The sequence below is a fragment of the Diadema antillarum genome, unplaced genomic scaffold (genome assembly GCF_040938485.1).
Source record: "Diadema antillarum isolate AM-2024a unplaced genomic scaffold, OU_Dant_1.0 scf00000061, whole genome shotgun sequence".
NCBI lineage: Eukaryota > Metazoa > Echinodermata > Echinoidea > Diadematoida > Diadematidae > Diadema > Diadema antillarum.
This window is the reverse complement of record NW_027270950.1, coordinates 1,569,818-1,586,507: the sequence shown is the minus strand read 5'-3', so window position 1 is coordinate 1,586,507 and position 16,690 is coordinate 1,569,818. Positions and strand designations below refer to the sequence as shown.

At 37.6% G+C, this 16,690-nt stretch overlaps 1 protein-coding gene across 1 annotated transcript in view; it reads left to right on the top strand.

Moving 5' to 3' along the window:
- LOC139716123 (microtubule-actin cross-linking factor 1-like) overlaps nt 1-16,690 on the top strand; it is a 147,169-nt gene that overhangs the window by 74,305 nt on the left and 56,174 nt on the right. Inside the window, exons 5-9 of the mRNA XM_071627679.1 lie at nt 6,076-6,254; nt 8,024-8,139; nt 8,510-8,619; nt 10,167-10,217; nt 12,026-12,106. Coding sequence (XP_071483780.1) covers nt 6,076-6,254; nt 8,024-8,139; nt 8,510-8,619; nt 10,167-10,217; nt 12,026-12,106 — 537 coding nt within the window. The remainder of the gene's footprint in view (nt 1-6,075; nt 6,255-8,023; nt 8,140-8,509; nt 8,620-10,166; nt 10,218-12,025; nt 12,107-16,690) is intronic.

The window sequence follows — 16,690 nt, the reverse complement described above, 5'->3', positions numbered from 1 at the left end:
TATCAAAATAGTTGTATCATTTTTTTTTTTTTTTTTTTTACAAACAGCAATTATTGTCATTCATTACTACACTGGAGTAATTTATTGCAAGGATGCAATTTCCTCTATTTGTATAAGTCATTGCAGGAGAGGATATGTAGTCTTAAAGATTTGAAGTTCATGCTTAATATTTGTTACTTTGTCCATTAAATTTCAAAGAAAAAGAAAAAGAAAAATTGGACACCTTCTGAATAACACAAGATAGCAAAACCTGTCCCTTTTTTGTGTACCATATTCAACAAGGTTGTGATCACTGTAAGTTTCCGATGAAGCAGTATTGCAATAAGCAGAAAAAAAAATATTGCAGGGAGCCTATTAATGTATGAAAGCAGTATGTTATCGTACTGCAGAGGTACAGGTACGTTCACCTGTAATCCCTTGAAAATTTGGATATCCTTTGCTACTCAAACTGAGCTTAATTAATGGTAATTGAGTTAATAATTTCCTGTTAAATGTCATTTGTGTGGGAAGTTATGAAGATGTTGTGCTTGATTTAGCCATTCCTCATCACTAGCAGTTTAACGCAAGTGACATTTGCCCTTTGATAATGAAAACAAAATGGTATTTACCCTACAAGCTTTTGAATACACTATCCTATACCTGTCTGTTCTGTATTATGTATTCGGTAACAGCAATTTCAGGTTATGAATATGTCACCAAATTTACGTGTGTAAAGCAATATCACAGATTCTCATATCGCTGTGGAAATTGTAAGCTCACCGTGCTCATGTGACCTAGCCATGGACTATTTATAGTAGTTTGTAATTTTGCAGATGCCAAGCCAGGCGCCTGCTTCTCGCCCAAATCTGGGCTGGACTAGCTAGTAGCATGTCACTGCCCCCTGGAATAAATTTCTGTCCGAACAAAATAGGCCTCCACAGTATTTGACAGTATAGTATTCTGTTGTATGAACTTTGCATTGTTGCTGAACAAATGTGATAGAAATTGGTTGGAAATATATTGGAATAAAGATGGTACTTGAGATCAAGGAACTGATAGATAAGGAGTAACAATAATTATGATGATATTGATATTAATGTTGGTGGTAATAGTCTATCTATCTTTACCATTATTGTCACTATTATTGATATATAATGATGATGGTGATTATAATTATTACTGTTATTAGTAGTATCAATTATGTATTTAAAAGATCATTTTGTGTCCATCTTTGGGGATTAAATCATTCATATTATCATTCCCATACATTAATAATGTGGGGGAAAGAGTTGCAAAAATGGATAATACCAAAGATAGAATTTGCAGATATTTACTGTGTTTGAAGAAACATAGATGATTCTCCCCTAATACTTTACTTTCCTCTAATGATTTTGATTCAAGTTTTAAAAATCATTCATGTTGATAGGAGTAATGGTGTCCAGTCATGTACACAATAGCTTTGGCATTTTGCTGAAAAGGCGTCACCTATTAAGAAATTTAATGCGTTTTTGTGACCATATCGTTGCTTTTCTTTCATACTGTCTGTGTGACGTTAGAAATGGAACGAGAAAGTGAATGTTCTGAATTACCTTGTAGGTGGGATTTTTGTTGGCCGGACTTGGGTTACGTGCAATATATGCAGGAGGTAATCTATCTCATGTCATTAGCATCATGCGAATATTGTGGTGTAGTCTTGTCCCAGACTCTCTGGATTGGGACTGCTATCTGAACAACATGTCTGTATTTGTGGTGTGGCATAGTTTGGGAGATTCGATGCATGTGAAGGCATGACAGGAAAGCCAGAGAAAATGTCATAATGCCACTGTACAATGTATATTCAGATGCTTTGTAGTAGATTTAAAATGGCAAACAAACTGTCATTTTGCTAATTGTAGTCTTTACTGTCCATCAAAAAAATAAGAAAAAATAATCCAACAACACAGTTACCTGCATCACAATGTTATCATATCATTTACTTTTTAATTGTTTGCCTTTAATGTTTTTGATTTGGGCTTTATGGAATAAGGGGGAATAATGAGTATTCTACTTCTGTCTAAATCATGTTTAGTGGCAACTACCTGTATTAATCTAATTTTCATTTCCTCACCTGGTGCCTTGTGTCAAGGCTAGCTGTCTCCTGCATGCATGTGTGACATGACTTCAATTCACTATGGCCTCCTCTCATTTCCCCTTGCTCCTGCCAGCGTTCATTTGTGATTCAGATGTTGATCGTGAGATTGCTCGACTTTGACAGATATGGAGTGTTTTTTAGGGGGGCGGGGTGATGAGGGGGGAAGTTGGGAGGGAGAGTGGGTTACATGTGGACGGTATGTGTTGCCATGGCGACAAATTAGGTGTAAACAGTCGTCTTTCTGCGACCTCCATAAATGATTTATTCCCATGTCTCAATTGTACATATACATATTCCATTCAGCCTTGACTGTGCTACGTTACATGTTCATACATTGTTCGCATACACACGCATTCGAAATGCGGATGCGGATGCCGTAGAAATGGTAAACGGGGAACCTTAACCTTGTGTGCATTCCCTGGAGAGGTCCTATGACATAGGGACTGGGGTGGGGTATGGGTATGTGCCTCATCTTTGTGACATCAGCCATGTACCCATGTACGTCAGGCTGTGATGTCTCTCTATCAGCACATTTGCAGATTAAGCTGGAGCACATGTCTTTCCTTAGGGTATACGTTGTATGTAGGCAGACATACACGTGTGGTATGTCATGTCAGAAACCACATTTCTTTGAAGGTACATATCTAGGTGTGATATGTATAGTTTGTCCCATGATTTTACACTCTCCCTGGTAGGCACAATTCACTAGAAATTAAATTTTTTTCTTAGTTACACAGAGACGTGAGTTGTTGCTCATATTTTGTCTACACCGTGTGCTTTTTTTTTCTGAGCCCTATCTGTATATCAGGTGTTCTATTTTGTTTTATTTGTTTTTATAGTTTTATGCAGCAAATTGTTATTACTTTTTCACCACACAATCAATTATGAAACATAGTGGTTTTATACCTGGATGAAGCTATAGAAACTTGTGTCATTCAGGTGGTTTTTTATATCATCCTGTGTGCTTAACACAGAAACCCACAGGGCTGGTACATATCATCAACAATTTTCTCCTGTGGCTGAAATTATGGATTTCATAAGCCAAGGAGTAAATCTGCACACCCTAATCATGCTTTCATAATTTCATGTAGACTAGATTACAGCAGATTCAATCAAGGTAGTGGTGTGGTTGGCAATATGGTGGTAAAAAGTCAGATTATACATTTGTGTGCATACATATATGTATTCCTTTCATGAAACATATCCTCAGCTATTTTGTCCATATATTCTGCTCATTATATATTAAAAAAATGATTCCTGTATTGATAGATTACACCAGCAGCCATTGGATGTTGTCAGCATCATGGTGTAAAATAACAATAATGTCCTCAATATGATTTGTATATTCTGGTAGGCTCCACCACCAACATGTTAATTCAAAAGGCAATGGAATATATCATCTTTATATAATACTATATTACCCCTCCACCCCAGACAAGGTCATAATGTGTATAAATGGGATTCCACTTGAGTGCCCCGCCCCCTTTCAAAAGAAAAATCAAAAAAAGAAAGAAAGAGAATGAGGAGCTGCTTCAGACAATTAGCGAGACGATGCAAGGAGGGCCCCACAGGTACCATCCTTGACGGCATCTCGGTAGACACGTGTAGCTCTGGGATGCGCATACCATTACCTCTTCCTCATCCTCATCCTCCTCCTGCTCCCATGCCAACTCTCTCCCTCCCTCTCCCCCCCTCTCCATCTTCCTCACTCTACCCCTTTTTCTAAATGTCTCTGAATACCTCCTCCTCAAATCACTGGCTCTCTTATGCATACATTTTTTCTCACACTCCATCTTTCTCATTTTTCTCTGATTGTGTCCTCCCTCCCTCCCCCTCTCTCTCTCATTGAGTTTCTGTGATTACCCCTCCATCTTCCTCATCCTTCAGATTTACCCCCTCCCTTCCTCCCTCTTCACCTTTTATACGCATTTTTCTCCCCTTTTACCCCCTCTTCCTTTCTCTGATAACATCCTTCTCCTCCTCTCTCCCCCTCCCTGTCTCTCTCTCTCATGTACAATATTTTGTCCCTTTCTGCATCCCTCCCTTTCTCTTATGATATCATTTTCCTTCTCCTCCTCCTCTTCCTCCTCTCTCTTCCACTTTCTCTCTCTCTCTCTCCCCCTCTCTTTGCCTTCCTCCACGAATGACTCATGCCACGGTCCTCGCGATGTTGTTTCTCCCTCGGTCTGGGCACCCGGTCTGAGATCATATCGTATTTCGGGAGATGCGCGTCATCCGCCGCCATGGGAGGAATAGCTCGGAAGTCGTTCGGATGTGCAGGGATCTAGTGAAGCTTGAATTATCTGTCTTCCTTTGCTTTTTGTTTTCTTTTTATTTTTGTTAAAAATGTCATTTCAGCTTTTATTCTTTGGTGGGGGGGGGGGGGGGGTGTGTTATATTGCTCAAGGGAATTCGACCTTCACAATGAATGAGAATGTCTTTTCCTGTGCAGCCGTATATAGCATGCACAATTTAGCTTAAAGTTCGAAGAGATTATCATTGATATTAAATCGCACAATATGGAAATATGTTTTCACACTGTCTGGATTCGTAATATAAACGCACTGATTTAAACAAAAGTGGTATATCTAAATAAAAGTGGTAAATCTAAGTAAATGCCAAATAAAGTGAAATGAAATGAAATTGTAAGATATCTTTTATTTTATTCTATTTCATTTCAACATATTTTGAGAGAATACACTGTAGCAAGATCAGCAAGTGTGTTGCTGTTTCACATCAAAATCATGTACAATCCTTGTTAGTACTACATAGCTGTAAATATTAAATAATTTTATGAATATAAAATACAAACAGTAGTTAAATTCATAGTACTTTCCTTAACTCCTTTTTAATTTTTTTTTGTCATTTGTTTGTTTGTTTGTTTGTTTTTGCATATGATTGTACTGTGCAATAGTTGTGTGAGTGTTGGCATATTTAATCGTGAGCTTCATTGTTCGTGATTGTACACTGCTCTTGTTACAAGCTTTCACTGCATTCTTGGAGTGAATTGTAAAAGGATTAAAAAGAAAAGAGCTAAACTCCTTGCACCAAGCAAGGACGGAATTAAAGTTTAGGATGAGGAGCAAAAACTTGGGTCAACTTTTCGTCAACAAATCACGCCTGATATGCAAGCAGTGAGCTAATCCTCTCAAATCCACTCTGTGCGTTCAGCGTGCGCTATGACAGTAGAGGATGAATGGGAGATATTTGCCAAGTAATCACTGTACTAATGCCTGTGTATCTGTCAGGCTTTATGTGAACTAAGAGGGAGAAAAAGATTTGTTTTGTTTTGTTTTGTCTGTGAGGAGTAACTGGCCACTGTCATAGGAATGTATGAATCTGTGTATGCCAAGTGGCTACTAAAGAAAAGTGGGAGGGGGTTGGGAGAAGGGGGAATTATAATGGACAGCAGATATTTCATCCTGTGCGAAAACATGCAGAATTTAGTTCAAGCCAGTCTAGGCATTGATTATCTTATTTCACTCGCTTCTCTTGTGCCTAACTCAAGAGTTGTTTTGTTTTTGTTTTTCTAATCCTGTTTTGAAGCTGTGTGCAGCATACAGCGTTCATGTATACATGCATATATACAACACACATAGACATACACACACATATAGATAAATACACACACATACATATGTTATGCAAGCATTTAAAGCATAATAGTTGTACAAGTAAAGCGTGGTTGTGTGTGAGTTGTGTTAACCTGTTCCATACCGAATTCTGAAATCCCCATAAACTTAATACACAAGCCACTTGGTTCCCATATGGAATGGGTTAAGTGTTATATCCTCTGTGTATATCCACTACCGTCATATCAGAACGTATTTGTATATTATGTTAAGCTATCAATTTTGAATGTATTGACACATACAAAGTATGTTCGAGAATGATATAATGCCACTGGATTGACATTTTCATTCTACTAAGCATGTCTTCTCCATCTTGGTCTTCTTCGATTACAGATCTCCGAGGTCGTGGTCGAGTCCGATGGCGGGAGGGGTGGCCAGACCCTGCAGGCGAAGGAGGCCCTCAAGGTCTGGGCCCAGAGAACCACCAAGGACTACCCCGGAGTCCACATCACCGACTTTGGCAAGAGCTGGCGAGACGGTCTCGCCTTCAACGCCATCATCAATAGAAACAGGTGAGGGAATTTTGAAATCCCTCCCCTTTTGAACCCCTCAAAATCGAAAGTTAGAAAAAAAAATGTATCTAAAATCTGGAATATTTGGAACATTCAACATACCCATGCCCAAAGTTCTGAGATTTTTTAAATCTATGTATTTTCAAAATCATACCTACCATGTAAGGGGGGGGGGGGGTGGTGGTGGAATGGACACACCTTTCCACCCAAGCTTCCCTCCCCCCTCCCTCTCCCCCCTGGGTACTTTTATCCCTCCCTGTGTCTCACTCCAAGCTCTTACTCAAAGTTGACAAAACCCTGCCCTCTCCCCCTCCAACCCCCTCCCCCCTCCCCCCTACCCCTCCCCCCCCCGAAAAAACCCCTACAACAACAAAACAAAACAAAACAAAGGAACACATTGAACAATATGCTGCTTTTTCCAAAAGGCAGATGACTAGTTTGAATAAATCAGGGAAAGTAAAAGAATTTAGAATTCAAAAATTCAGAAACTGGATAGAAAAAATCTGTCTCATACATGAATTCCACTGAGCAGTTTTGTTCCTCGTGTGCCATTCACACACGCCGCTAGGGCAATTATCATGAAAGTAAAAAAAAAAAAGAAGAAAATCTAGCAGAATAATTTTCGTATCGTGATGACAGTCACAAGAGTTAACAATGTTTCTCTTTTTTGTGGGTTCACACACAAGAATTAACGGTCTTCGCATCGCATCACAGAAATGAATTAAAAAACAAACATTCATTTCGGGAGTGTGAATGGGACCAATGACACGCTCTCATTACTGCAAAGTCAGAACAGATGATCTGATATTTAAGGTCGGGGCATTGGGATTACATACTCCAGTTCTTTCTCACTGCATGGTTATGACTTTCCTGTGAATCTGTGGCAGCATTACACATGAGTAATAATGCACAACATTTATCAGTTTGCAAAAGAAGTGTTATTCTCCCTTCCTTGTCCTTTTTTTTTGGGGGGGGGGTGGGAGAAGGGGAGAAACCAATTACAAAAAATTCTCAGTAACAGCTATTAAGTGCTATCATGAGATATATTCATCTGTGTATATATCTATTTTTTGTATATATCTTTTGATTAAGGGAGGGATTGTAATGACTATCAAGTGGGGGTACTGTGACATAGTGGATACGACTCCCGACTCCCGAACAGAGGACTGCGAGTTCAAACCCCGCCCAGTGCTTATGTCCTTGGACAAGATGTTTTATCCACAATGTCCCTCTCGACTCAGGTGTATGAATGGGTACCTGGCAATGCTAGGGTAATAATAATGGCAGGGCCCTCATTTAGAACAATGTCAACACTGAATAGGCTACCCTGGGTAAATAAGACATTATTATTATTATTATTATTATCATTATTATTATTATTATTATTATCATTATTATTATTATTATTATTATTATTATTATTATTATTATTATCATTATTATTATTATTATTATTATTATTATTATTATTATTATTATTATTATTATTATTATTATTATTATTATCATCATCATTATTATTATTATTATCATTATTATCATTATTATTATTATTATTATTATTATTATTATCATTATTATTATCATTACCATTATTATTATTATTATCATTATTATCATTATTATTGTTATTATTATTATTATTGTTATTGTTATTGTTATTGCTATTGTCATTATGTTGTGCAGCACATGAAGGGTTTATTAAAGGAAAGGATGAGATTTAAAGAAGAAAAAGTGAAATTTTGATGTGTTTTCTTTGCATCCATCAGGCCCGATCTGGTTGACTTTTCGTCCCTGAAGCCATCCCAGCACCGGGCCAACCTGGAAAGTGCCTTCAGCATCGCCGAGAAACACCTGGGAGTGACTCGTCTCCTCGACCCAGAAGGTGATTGAAAACTCCCCTATTCCTTCCATTGGTACTGACCCATCCTGGATAGACTGTTTATCCATAGCTTTATACCATGGAATGTTCCATGACAAAGAGAGGGGGTTACTAGGTCTTTCAAAGGATCTTGCTCAGTTCATTACTGATTAGAAGTAAATGATAAATTCTCATATGCATATTTCACTTTTTTTCTTAGCAATCAAGGAATATGGACTCATTAACTACACCAGCATGCCTGTTTCATGGTTTAAATGAGGTATTTCTCCCCCATTACCATAATTTAACAACATCAAACAATGTAGCAATAATTATATTTTTTTCTGTTTTCCCTCTAAATATCGTCTTCAATCATTTTGCTTACCCCCCTTAGATGTGGATGTCCCCAAGCCAGATGAGAAGTCCATCATGACCTATGTGTCCTCTCTCTACAACGTCTTCCCTCGAGTCCCCGAAAGCAGTACTTCATACTCCACCTCAGAGGTAAGGGGTCGTGACCTTTGACATCAGTTCTGTTTGAAGGACAACATCATTGGACAATGTTCTCACAACCTTTTTATAACTTTTCTTGACCTCACAGGTTATCTTGGAATGATCTTTATTGTTTATGTGTCCTGTCAAATTTGGTTGTTGGTTTTTCTTCCATGGAAATTACTCTCTGTACACTAAGAGTCTTCTTCGCTTCGTTGAAATTCTTTTTTATCAGGCTGAACTTTGTATACCTTTGTACTTTTCGACCTTGGGTGCATGAATTCTTCTCTTTGGTGAAATGCGTCAAGCATGTTTGTGTATTATCTATTTTTCCCCCTTTCTGTGACTCTTGAGTTTGAGTGAAAGTTGAAATGTATACCTCGTACTCACCAAGAGTGTTACTTTCTGTTTGTTTGTTGTAAAGCAAAAAGAGGGGAATCTGAATTTGCTGTGCCTGTAATTCAAAGCACAATTTGTATTCATACCGAAGAACTGCAAAGAGTGATGTTAGATGTTGTCAGTGGAAATGTCAGTCCACTGTGTTGGAATGGGAGCCCAGAGCTCCAGATGTAATGACACAAAGCACTTCTGATTGGTGCAAAGTTCATGTCTCCATTGACAACAAGGCAAGAGGAAAGATTTGATTGGCTGATGACACCGTGATGTCACCAGAGGGACAAGCCTCCAACCAGATGGGCATTGTCAAGCAAGCACAGACTTGGGACAGCTAGAGTGTGCACTTTATGTAATGACTCAACCAAAATCTTTGGTGTGCACAAAAGTTTGTTTGTGGTATATTTTATAAGTATGTGTTATCTTTTCTCGTCAGCTTCAGAGTAAGAAAGGCTTTAAACAAAAGACTTTGTCTGGATTTAAGACCCTTCTAGCTCTCAACTGATGATTACTGGCTAATGTTCTGCTATTATTTTCAAAAAAAGAGGGTGTCTTTAAGTTCGTAATTTCTTTCCCTTTTCATTTTTGACCCTTTCTTTTCCCCCAAACCCCCTCCTGACCCCACATGTTTCTTTCTTTGTCTTGGGCTGCGGTCAATTCTGCATATGCTACATATATTCGTTCTTCATCTCTCCACCACTACTTTATGATTTCTCAATTTTATTTTGTCTTGCACAATATCATCGGCTCATCTGTGCACTTTATGTTATTCATGCTGTGTTATGCCGTTGATTTGTGTGGTTCTCTATGATACCCTGGTGTATGTTGTGGTTTTTTTGTTTTGTTCACTGTATTTGTCATATTTTCCCCTACAAATTGCTTGTATGTTTCAATGACAATACTTATTTGTATCCCACCAAAATACGGCTCCTTGATTCTTCCTGGGTGGGTTATGGGATGTAATCTTCCTTTTTCATTTACTATCTCGTGTTATGATATTTCCTTTCATTGACACATTTATGCGGAAAAAAATCAAACAACAACATGAACATCGATCAAATTGTTAACTTTCATACATGGTATAAAATCCTGCGTAAACTTTTAATGTGAACGCCTTTTTCCTGTTTCATTAATGTTGAAACTACCAAACGTAATTAAATAAACAGAGGAAAACGACTAAGATGCGAACTGAACGTGCCATCAAGACTTCTGTGTCCGTAAGTCGAATTCTGCACAAATTGTAAAACATACAATTTTTTGTGGTAATACTAAAAGAATCATGCCAGGAATCATACAATTTTAGTGTGAACTATTGAAATCACTCAGAAAAAAAGATCTTCAAACATTTTTCAGTCAGGAACAAATTCAATACATCAATGAAAAAAAGGAATGATGTTTAGCTAAATATCAAAAGAATAAAAGGATATACAATTGTAGTAGATCAACAAAATTCAATATTGAGACACGAATTGTCAAAAGGGGAAACTTGAACTGAAGTTGTAATTCATATGATCATCTGTTTCAGTCCCTCTTCTAATACTTCAAATCTCTCTGCCATGTTGTTAGTGGTTCGTATGCTTTTGTTAGTTTCTCCAGGGAGGTGGGACTTACCTATATTTCTCGTACAATTATCTGTAATTCTGGGACTGTGTTCATCTAATTGCTCATGTGCAATGTCATCATGTGAAGTGTAGGCGTAAAGTTGACTTTACTGCTTCTATGACATGTATGTGCCCTGTTTTTTTTTTGTTTGTTTTTGTTTGTAGAAACATTTACTATGTTCATTTTAGGATTAATGTTGTTGCTGTGTTGGTCATATGCACCTATGACACCTGTATATCGTTATGTTGCGAATTGTACATTTGTCTTGCTTAGTGAGCCATAAGATTACTGTTTTTGTTGTTGCCATTTAGTATTTTAACTGCAAATTCAAGTGGTTGCCACTATCATTAATTTTAGTAAGACCATGATTATGATCCTGATTATAATTGTGGTCATCATCATCGGTGGTACAGCCATTTTTATCTGGTGTCTTATGCCAATTAGTCATGATTGCTAATACTGCCAGTTTGATTGCCATTGTACTGTAAATATCATCATCATTGTCATTAGGGCCTTCCTCGTTTGCCCCTTATCATCATCAGTGTCATTGTGTTGTCTTGTCATCATTATCAATCATCATCATCATCATCATCATCATCCTACTCTTTGTCAACATCATCAACGTCATGATGTTGTAATCGTTGGGTAATCATCAATATCTATTTTATTGTGATGAATACCATCACGTTGTTATCATTGTTCTACTATTAACAACCATCATTATCATTCATTTTATTGTCATGACTACCATCATCATTCTCATCCGTTTGTTGCCATGACTACCACCATCATCATTATCATCTTTGTTCAAGTCATCATCATCATTGTGAAAGTCTCCATCATTATCGTCTGCATTTTTGTTGTGATAATGGTGTACCTGTGTTTGTTGATGTACAATGTATATGTCACAGTCATTTCTTATTGTGTGCTTGCATTGCCGTGCTGCCACCACAACCATCATCACCACCACCAAATTACCTCATCATCATCACATCACCACCATCACTGATGTCAAAGGCATCATCTCTTGCCATCGTCATGATCATCATATCTGTGATTGTAATCAGTTGTCCGTGGTCATTGTCATCCTATTAAACCTGTGTGTGTCCTCTCATACATGTGCCATCCGTTTTTAGAACGTGGGTAGTAAGGTGTCGGTGCGATACCAGCTCCAATTTGTCATTGCCACGCCCATCTTGCCATCCTTAAGCACCATCGAGGAAGGTAGTCGTACATGCTTCTCTATAATCTTCAAGGGAAAAGGATATGTACTAATAACGATACATGTATGTGTACATCATCATGGTGCTATTTAGAATCATAGCGATGCCTTCTCACTTGCCTGCTGGACTTTTTCCCTCCAAACATCTTCTCTGCCCCCCTCCCCACAAACACTGTGCCCCACCCCCATTTGGTCTTCTAGCCCCGCGTGGAGTCGAGACCAAGTTCAGTCGCTTCTTCTTCGTCATCTCGCGTTGAGGCCCCAATCAGCGCAGAGCTCAAAGTAAGTTGGTCCTGATCGGGTGTTGTCATTGTCTTGCTGTTTCATTTCAAGCTCTTTAAAATAAAAAAAAAAGAAAATCAAACGTTACCATCCCTTGGGAAATAAGCATGTGAGCTTTCAGAATGATTCAATATCAGCATCATGTTTGCATGTGTATTTGAAAACTTTGCTCCTTCCCTATTACCCACTGAGAATGCCTGGAAAAGGTCTGTCATATAAAAACCATGTCTTTTCATGGCACAAACACTTCAATCAGCAAGAAATTTTCATTCTGTATCACATTGTTTCACACAAACTTTTTACATGTTCCCCCTTCTTGTCGGAAGGGAAACAACCAAACTTTTTGTTTTCCTCTTTAAGCTGCTTTTTCAACGAACTTGAAGGACACAAACATGCAAGAGAGAAAAGAAAAATGTTCATTTTAAGTTTACATGTATAAGCATCTAAACTCATAATCTCATTCCCTGATCTGTAAATGCATGTGTTAAAATTGCTATTTCTGCAAATGGGGCAGGAAGGCTATGGTGGATGTAAATGTAAAATACAGAATGAACCTTATCACTGGTTAATGTACTATTCTTCATTTCTCAAGAAATTGAAGACTTTATTTCATTTGTTGTTCCCTTACAAAGTAAACAGATGATAAAACCACTTATGAATTAAAATGATGATATGTTTGCTGTATGTGTTGATTGGTGAAATGGAGTGTAACATATGTGCAGTTTTTGTTATTTTGCTGGCAAATATATGTTCTTTTGACCTGTTTTAGCATCTGGTTTTCTCGTGTAAAAAACAAAAAACAAAAACAAGAATTAAGCATCAACTCCTAGAGTTGCTGTGTGTTTCTCTCTCTGAAAATGTTTCTCATTTACCCCACCCCAAAGTTTTGTGTTTGAACAAAGCTGAAATTGTGCTGTAAGGAAAAAATCAATGGCTCCATGTGCATAAAATAAAAAACAAAAACAAAAAGTCAAAGCAGAGAGCTCTGTTTCGCACCCAGAAACATTATGTCTAACTTTGCAGGGTGAATAATAGGGTCTTCCCAGCTTGTCTTTTAGGGATTTCAAAAGCAGTTCCCACTAGAACGCTTCCTTGCCTGTAATTTTCTCTGTCTTAAAAACTGTCTAATGCTTCCTCTTGAATATTCCTAATTTGTTCTGCTGTTCCAAGGCTCAAGTGATACTTACATGACACTGTATCTTGTAATATATTCTAAAAAAATAAAATGCTGTGTTTCCCTTGTCTTATAAATGATGATTAGCAGAGCTGTTTTTGATAAGAGAAATGATAATTCCACCTCCAAGTATAATGCTGCTAGAATATTTATTTGTAGATAAATTCTTTGTGTCCTTCAAATGCATTTGCTTTGCAAAATGAATGTCTGCTGCCAAAATATTGTATCAATGTTTTGGTTGATTATGCTCCTTCTCTCTCTACTGTCATTTTCTTCCTCCTGTATTCTCTGTCTTTTCTACTGTCACTTCAACTCCTATTTTGCTTCCACTCTGTTCCTTGTTTGTTTGTCTGTCTGTTTCTACACCTTTTTCTGTGTTTTTTTTAAAATTCTTTCTTGCTATGGCATGGTCTTCTTGTTTTCTTTTACATTCATTTTCTTGCCACCATCATTTCTTTTCCAACCCATGTTTCTTCTGACTGTCTTTCCCCTATTCCTTGCATTACCCTTTTTTTTCCCCCATCCCCCATATGCTTTGCTAGACTAAGGTGGAGTCTGCTCCCATCGTATTCCCGACCAATGGCCAGGCCCCGGGCCCGGGCCAGGTCGAGACTCCAGTCACTGTGGAGATCAAAGTAAGTCCGACGCGTACATGTCAGAAACCTTTCTGACCAGAGTCCCATGTCGCCCTCTCCTGTACAGACACATTTCTCAGTTTAACCGTATGTGTGTTTTGAGTGCTGATTAGCACAGAAAACCCCACAGTGATGCACACAGTGTCAAAAGTCCCTGGCACACAAAGGGTTCACCTGTTGTTTTTTTTTTAAGAGCCTGTGGAAGATGATCCACTTTTGAAAGTCAAATAGAATCTCACACTACATCACTGGTTTAAGCCATCTCCTTTTGGTAGTACCTGTGGAGGTTTCAGAATCTTGGTAGAAAATAGGTTAGATAATGATACTACCCACCTACTATTTGCATCCATGACTGCCCCCCTGCCCCCCATTCTAATTTCAAAGTGTGCACTATCCCACCATCCTTTAGTCTTTTAGTACTAGGTAGATGACTCTTTGGTCCTAACTCCGTCAAACTGACCCATTCCATCCCCTTGAACCCCCTCCCCTCCCCTCCCCCTCAAAAATAATGTCCATTGGCCCCATGCATGATCAGACACCACTTTGATTAATAATGACATGATGCATGTCACTTTTCTGTTGAGACAGAAGGTCCTTAAAGTACAATTTGTTGCCTGCCAGGCAGAAGGGCCCCAAGGCTTGCTCAATGTAAACTTGGTAGGGCCCTTTTGCCGGGCATGTGATGAATTCCACATCATAGAAATATTCAAGTTAACTGCAAAATAGAAAGTAAAGTCATTCAACAGCATGATGGAAACTTTATCAAAATCACATCAAAAGACTGTTATGGAATTTAACACCTTTACACATAATCTTTCTTTGTGAAATATTGATATTGATAGCTTAACGACCATGCAAATTTGATAAGTTATTTTCAAATACACAAAACTGAAAGAAAAAGAGGAAAAAGATAAATATGTTTTTTAAAAACATAGAATTAGAAAGCAAAAAAGTTCTGTCATTGGATCAAATGTTTGTGATATTGCAATAATCTGAGATTGTTTCCATATTTTAAGGCTGAAAATAAAAGAAGTCACAGTTGCTATTAAAATAATCACCCACAGACATAATTTCGATTGATTTTTTGTGTGCAAAACTTAATAGATGAGTTGTGAATTTTAGATGCTTTAACCACAGGTAATTTATAGATAAGTGGTTGTTAGCAATGTCAGTATTTGATGAAAACATTTTGAAACTTTTTTGAAACTTTTTTGCAATTTTTTTACATATCTTAGATAATGTCTGTTTTTTGATGAAATTTCCTCATTCTTCCATCTCTTAAATTGTGCTTTATTTTTGAACTCCAACTTGAACAAATTGTGGAATTTAACTTTAAGGACCTTCTGCCTCTCAGCCTGTGACCTTGCCGAAGTGTGACAGTCTTTGGTAGCTTGATTTGTTGTCATGACAACAGTCATCTTTGTCTCACGCTAATATGTAGATTATTCGTATCGTCATTGCTGCAGTTGTGTTGTGTTTCTCCAAAATTTATGAGTCCCCCCTTTTGTTTGTTTATCTGTTTGTTGTTTGCTTTTTCATTGTAGTCTTTTTGTTCATATTGCTTTGTTTTAGAGTAGAGTAACAAGTAGTGTTTAGAGTAGTGATGTGTTCAGAATTGCAGTGTAACACATAATAATGCACAGTGTGTTTCATTAACCTTTCTATTTGCCTTTATGCTTCTTTTTCGTACACAGCAAAGCCACTTGAGATAATCAAAGATAATGTGTATGCACTGTACTTATCCACATTCATACGAAAAGGATCAATCATTAGTATTACAGTTATAATCTAATCTAATTAAATGAATCACACAAAGTTTTTATCCTATGTTGTGAATTGATAACTCTGCACCATTCATTAGTTTGTGCCTCATCTAATGCCATTCACAAAAATCTGCAAATTGTGAATTTCTCAATGCCTGCCTCCCAAAATAAAATGAGGTTGGAGTGGCCAGAGTAATCAAGCAAGGAAAGGCTAAACTTTCTTTTGTGTGTTGTATTTCTGTGTAGGTGAGCAATTTTCTGTCATAATTTTTTCTTTTCTTTTCATGCACTACACAGAGGTGGTCTGAAAATCAGAATAATGTCTCATCTTTGAATAACATCAAATTCACATTGTGCAAGTTTGTATTCAATCCACATATATTAAGAAAAACAAGAAAAAGACTTTGATAGATACCCCCCCCAAAAAAAAACCAACCCCTGCAACAACCCCTTTGTGATATTTTGACATTAAAGTTTCTCTCTTCAACTTTATGAAGAGATGAACAGAATTATAATATCATCTTTTAAATCATAGATTGGATGAAGTTATCATTCTGGGCATTCATGAAATTTTATTGATAGCAGAAGTGCTTTATGACTGTGCAGAAAAGTGATTAACACTCGAAAAGACCCATATAGAATTGGATTTTGAGAAAGAGAGTGAGTGCGGACTTTCAAAGCTATTGCCTTTCTCTACACTGCTAGCAACTCAAAAAGCCTACGGACGACTTTGCCGTGGAAGTTCACACGATCAAAGCAGGAGTGAGTTTGGTCGTATCTCTCTCTCTTTTATTTCGACTGGAGAATATATCCGTCCTGTTATCCTTTTCCCTCTTCCCCCCCCCCCCCCCCATTAACATGCTTGAAGTGGCCCTATACTGTATACACCATATATTTCGCGAGTCTAAATTTTCGTGAATCAGGAATTCCCAATGATTTCAACCAACGAGTGGTTCAATTCACAATCGTGGAGTCCTAAACTGAACGGAGAAATGTACACGTCTATGTTACA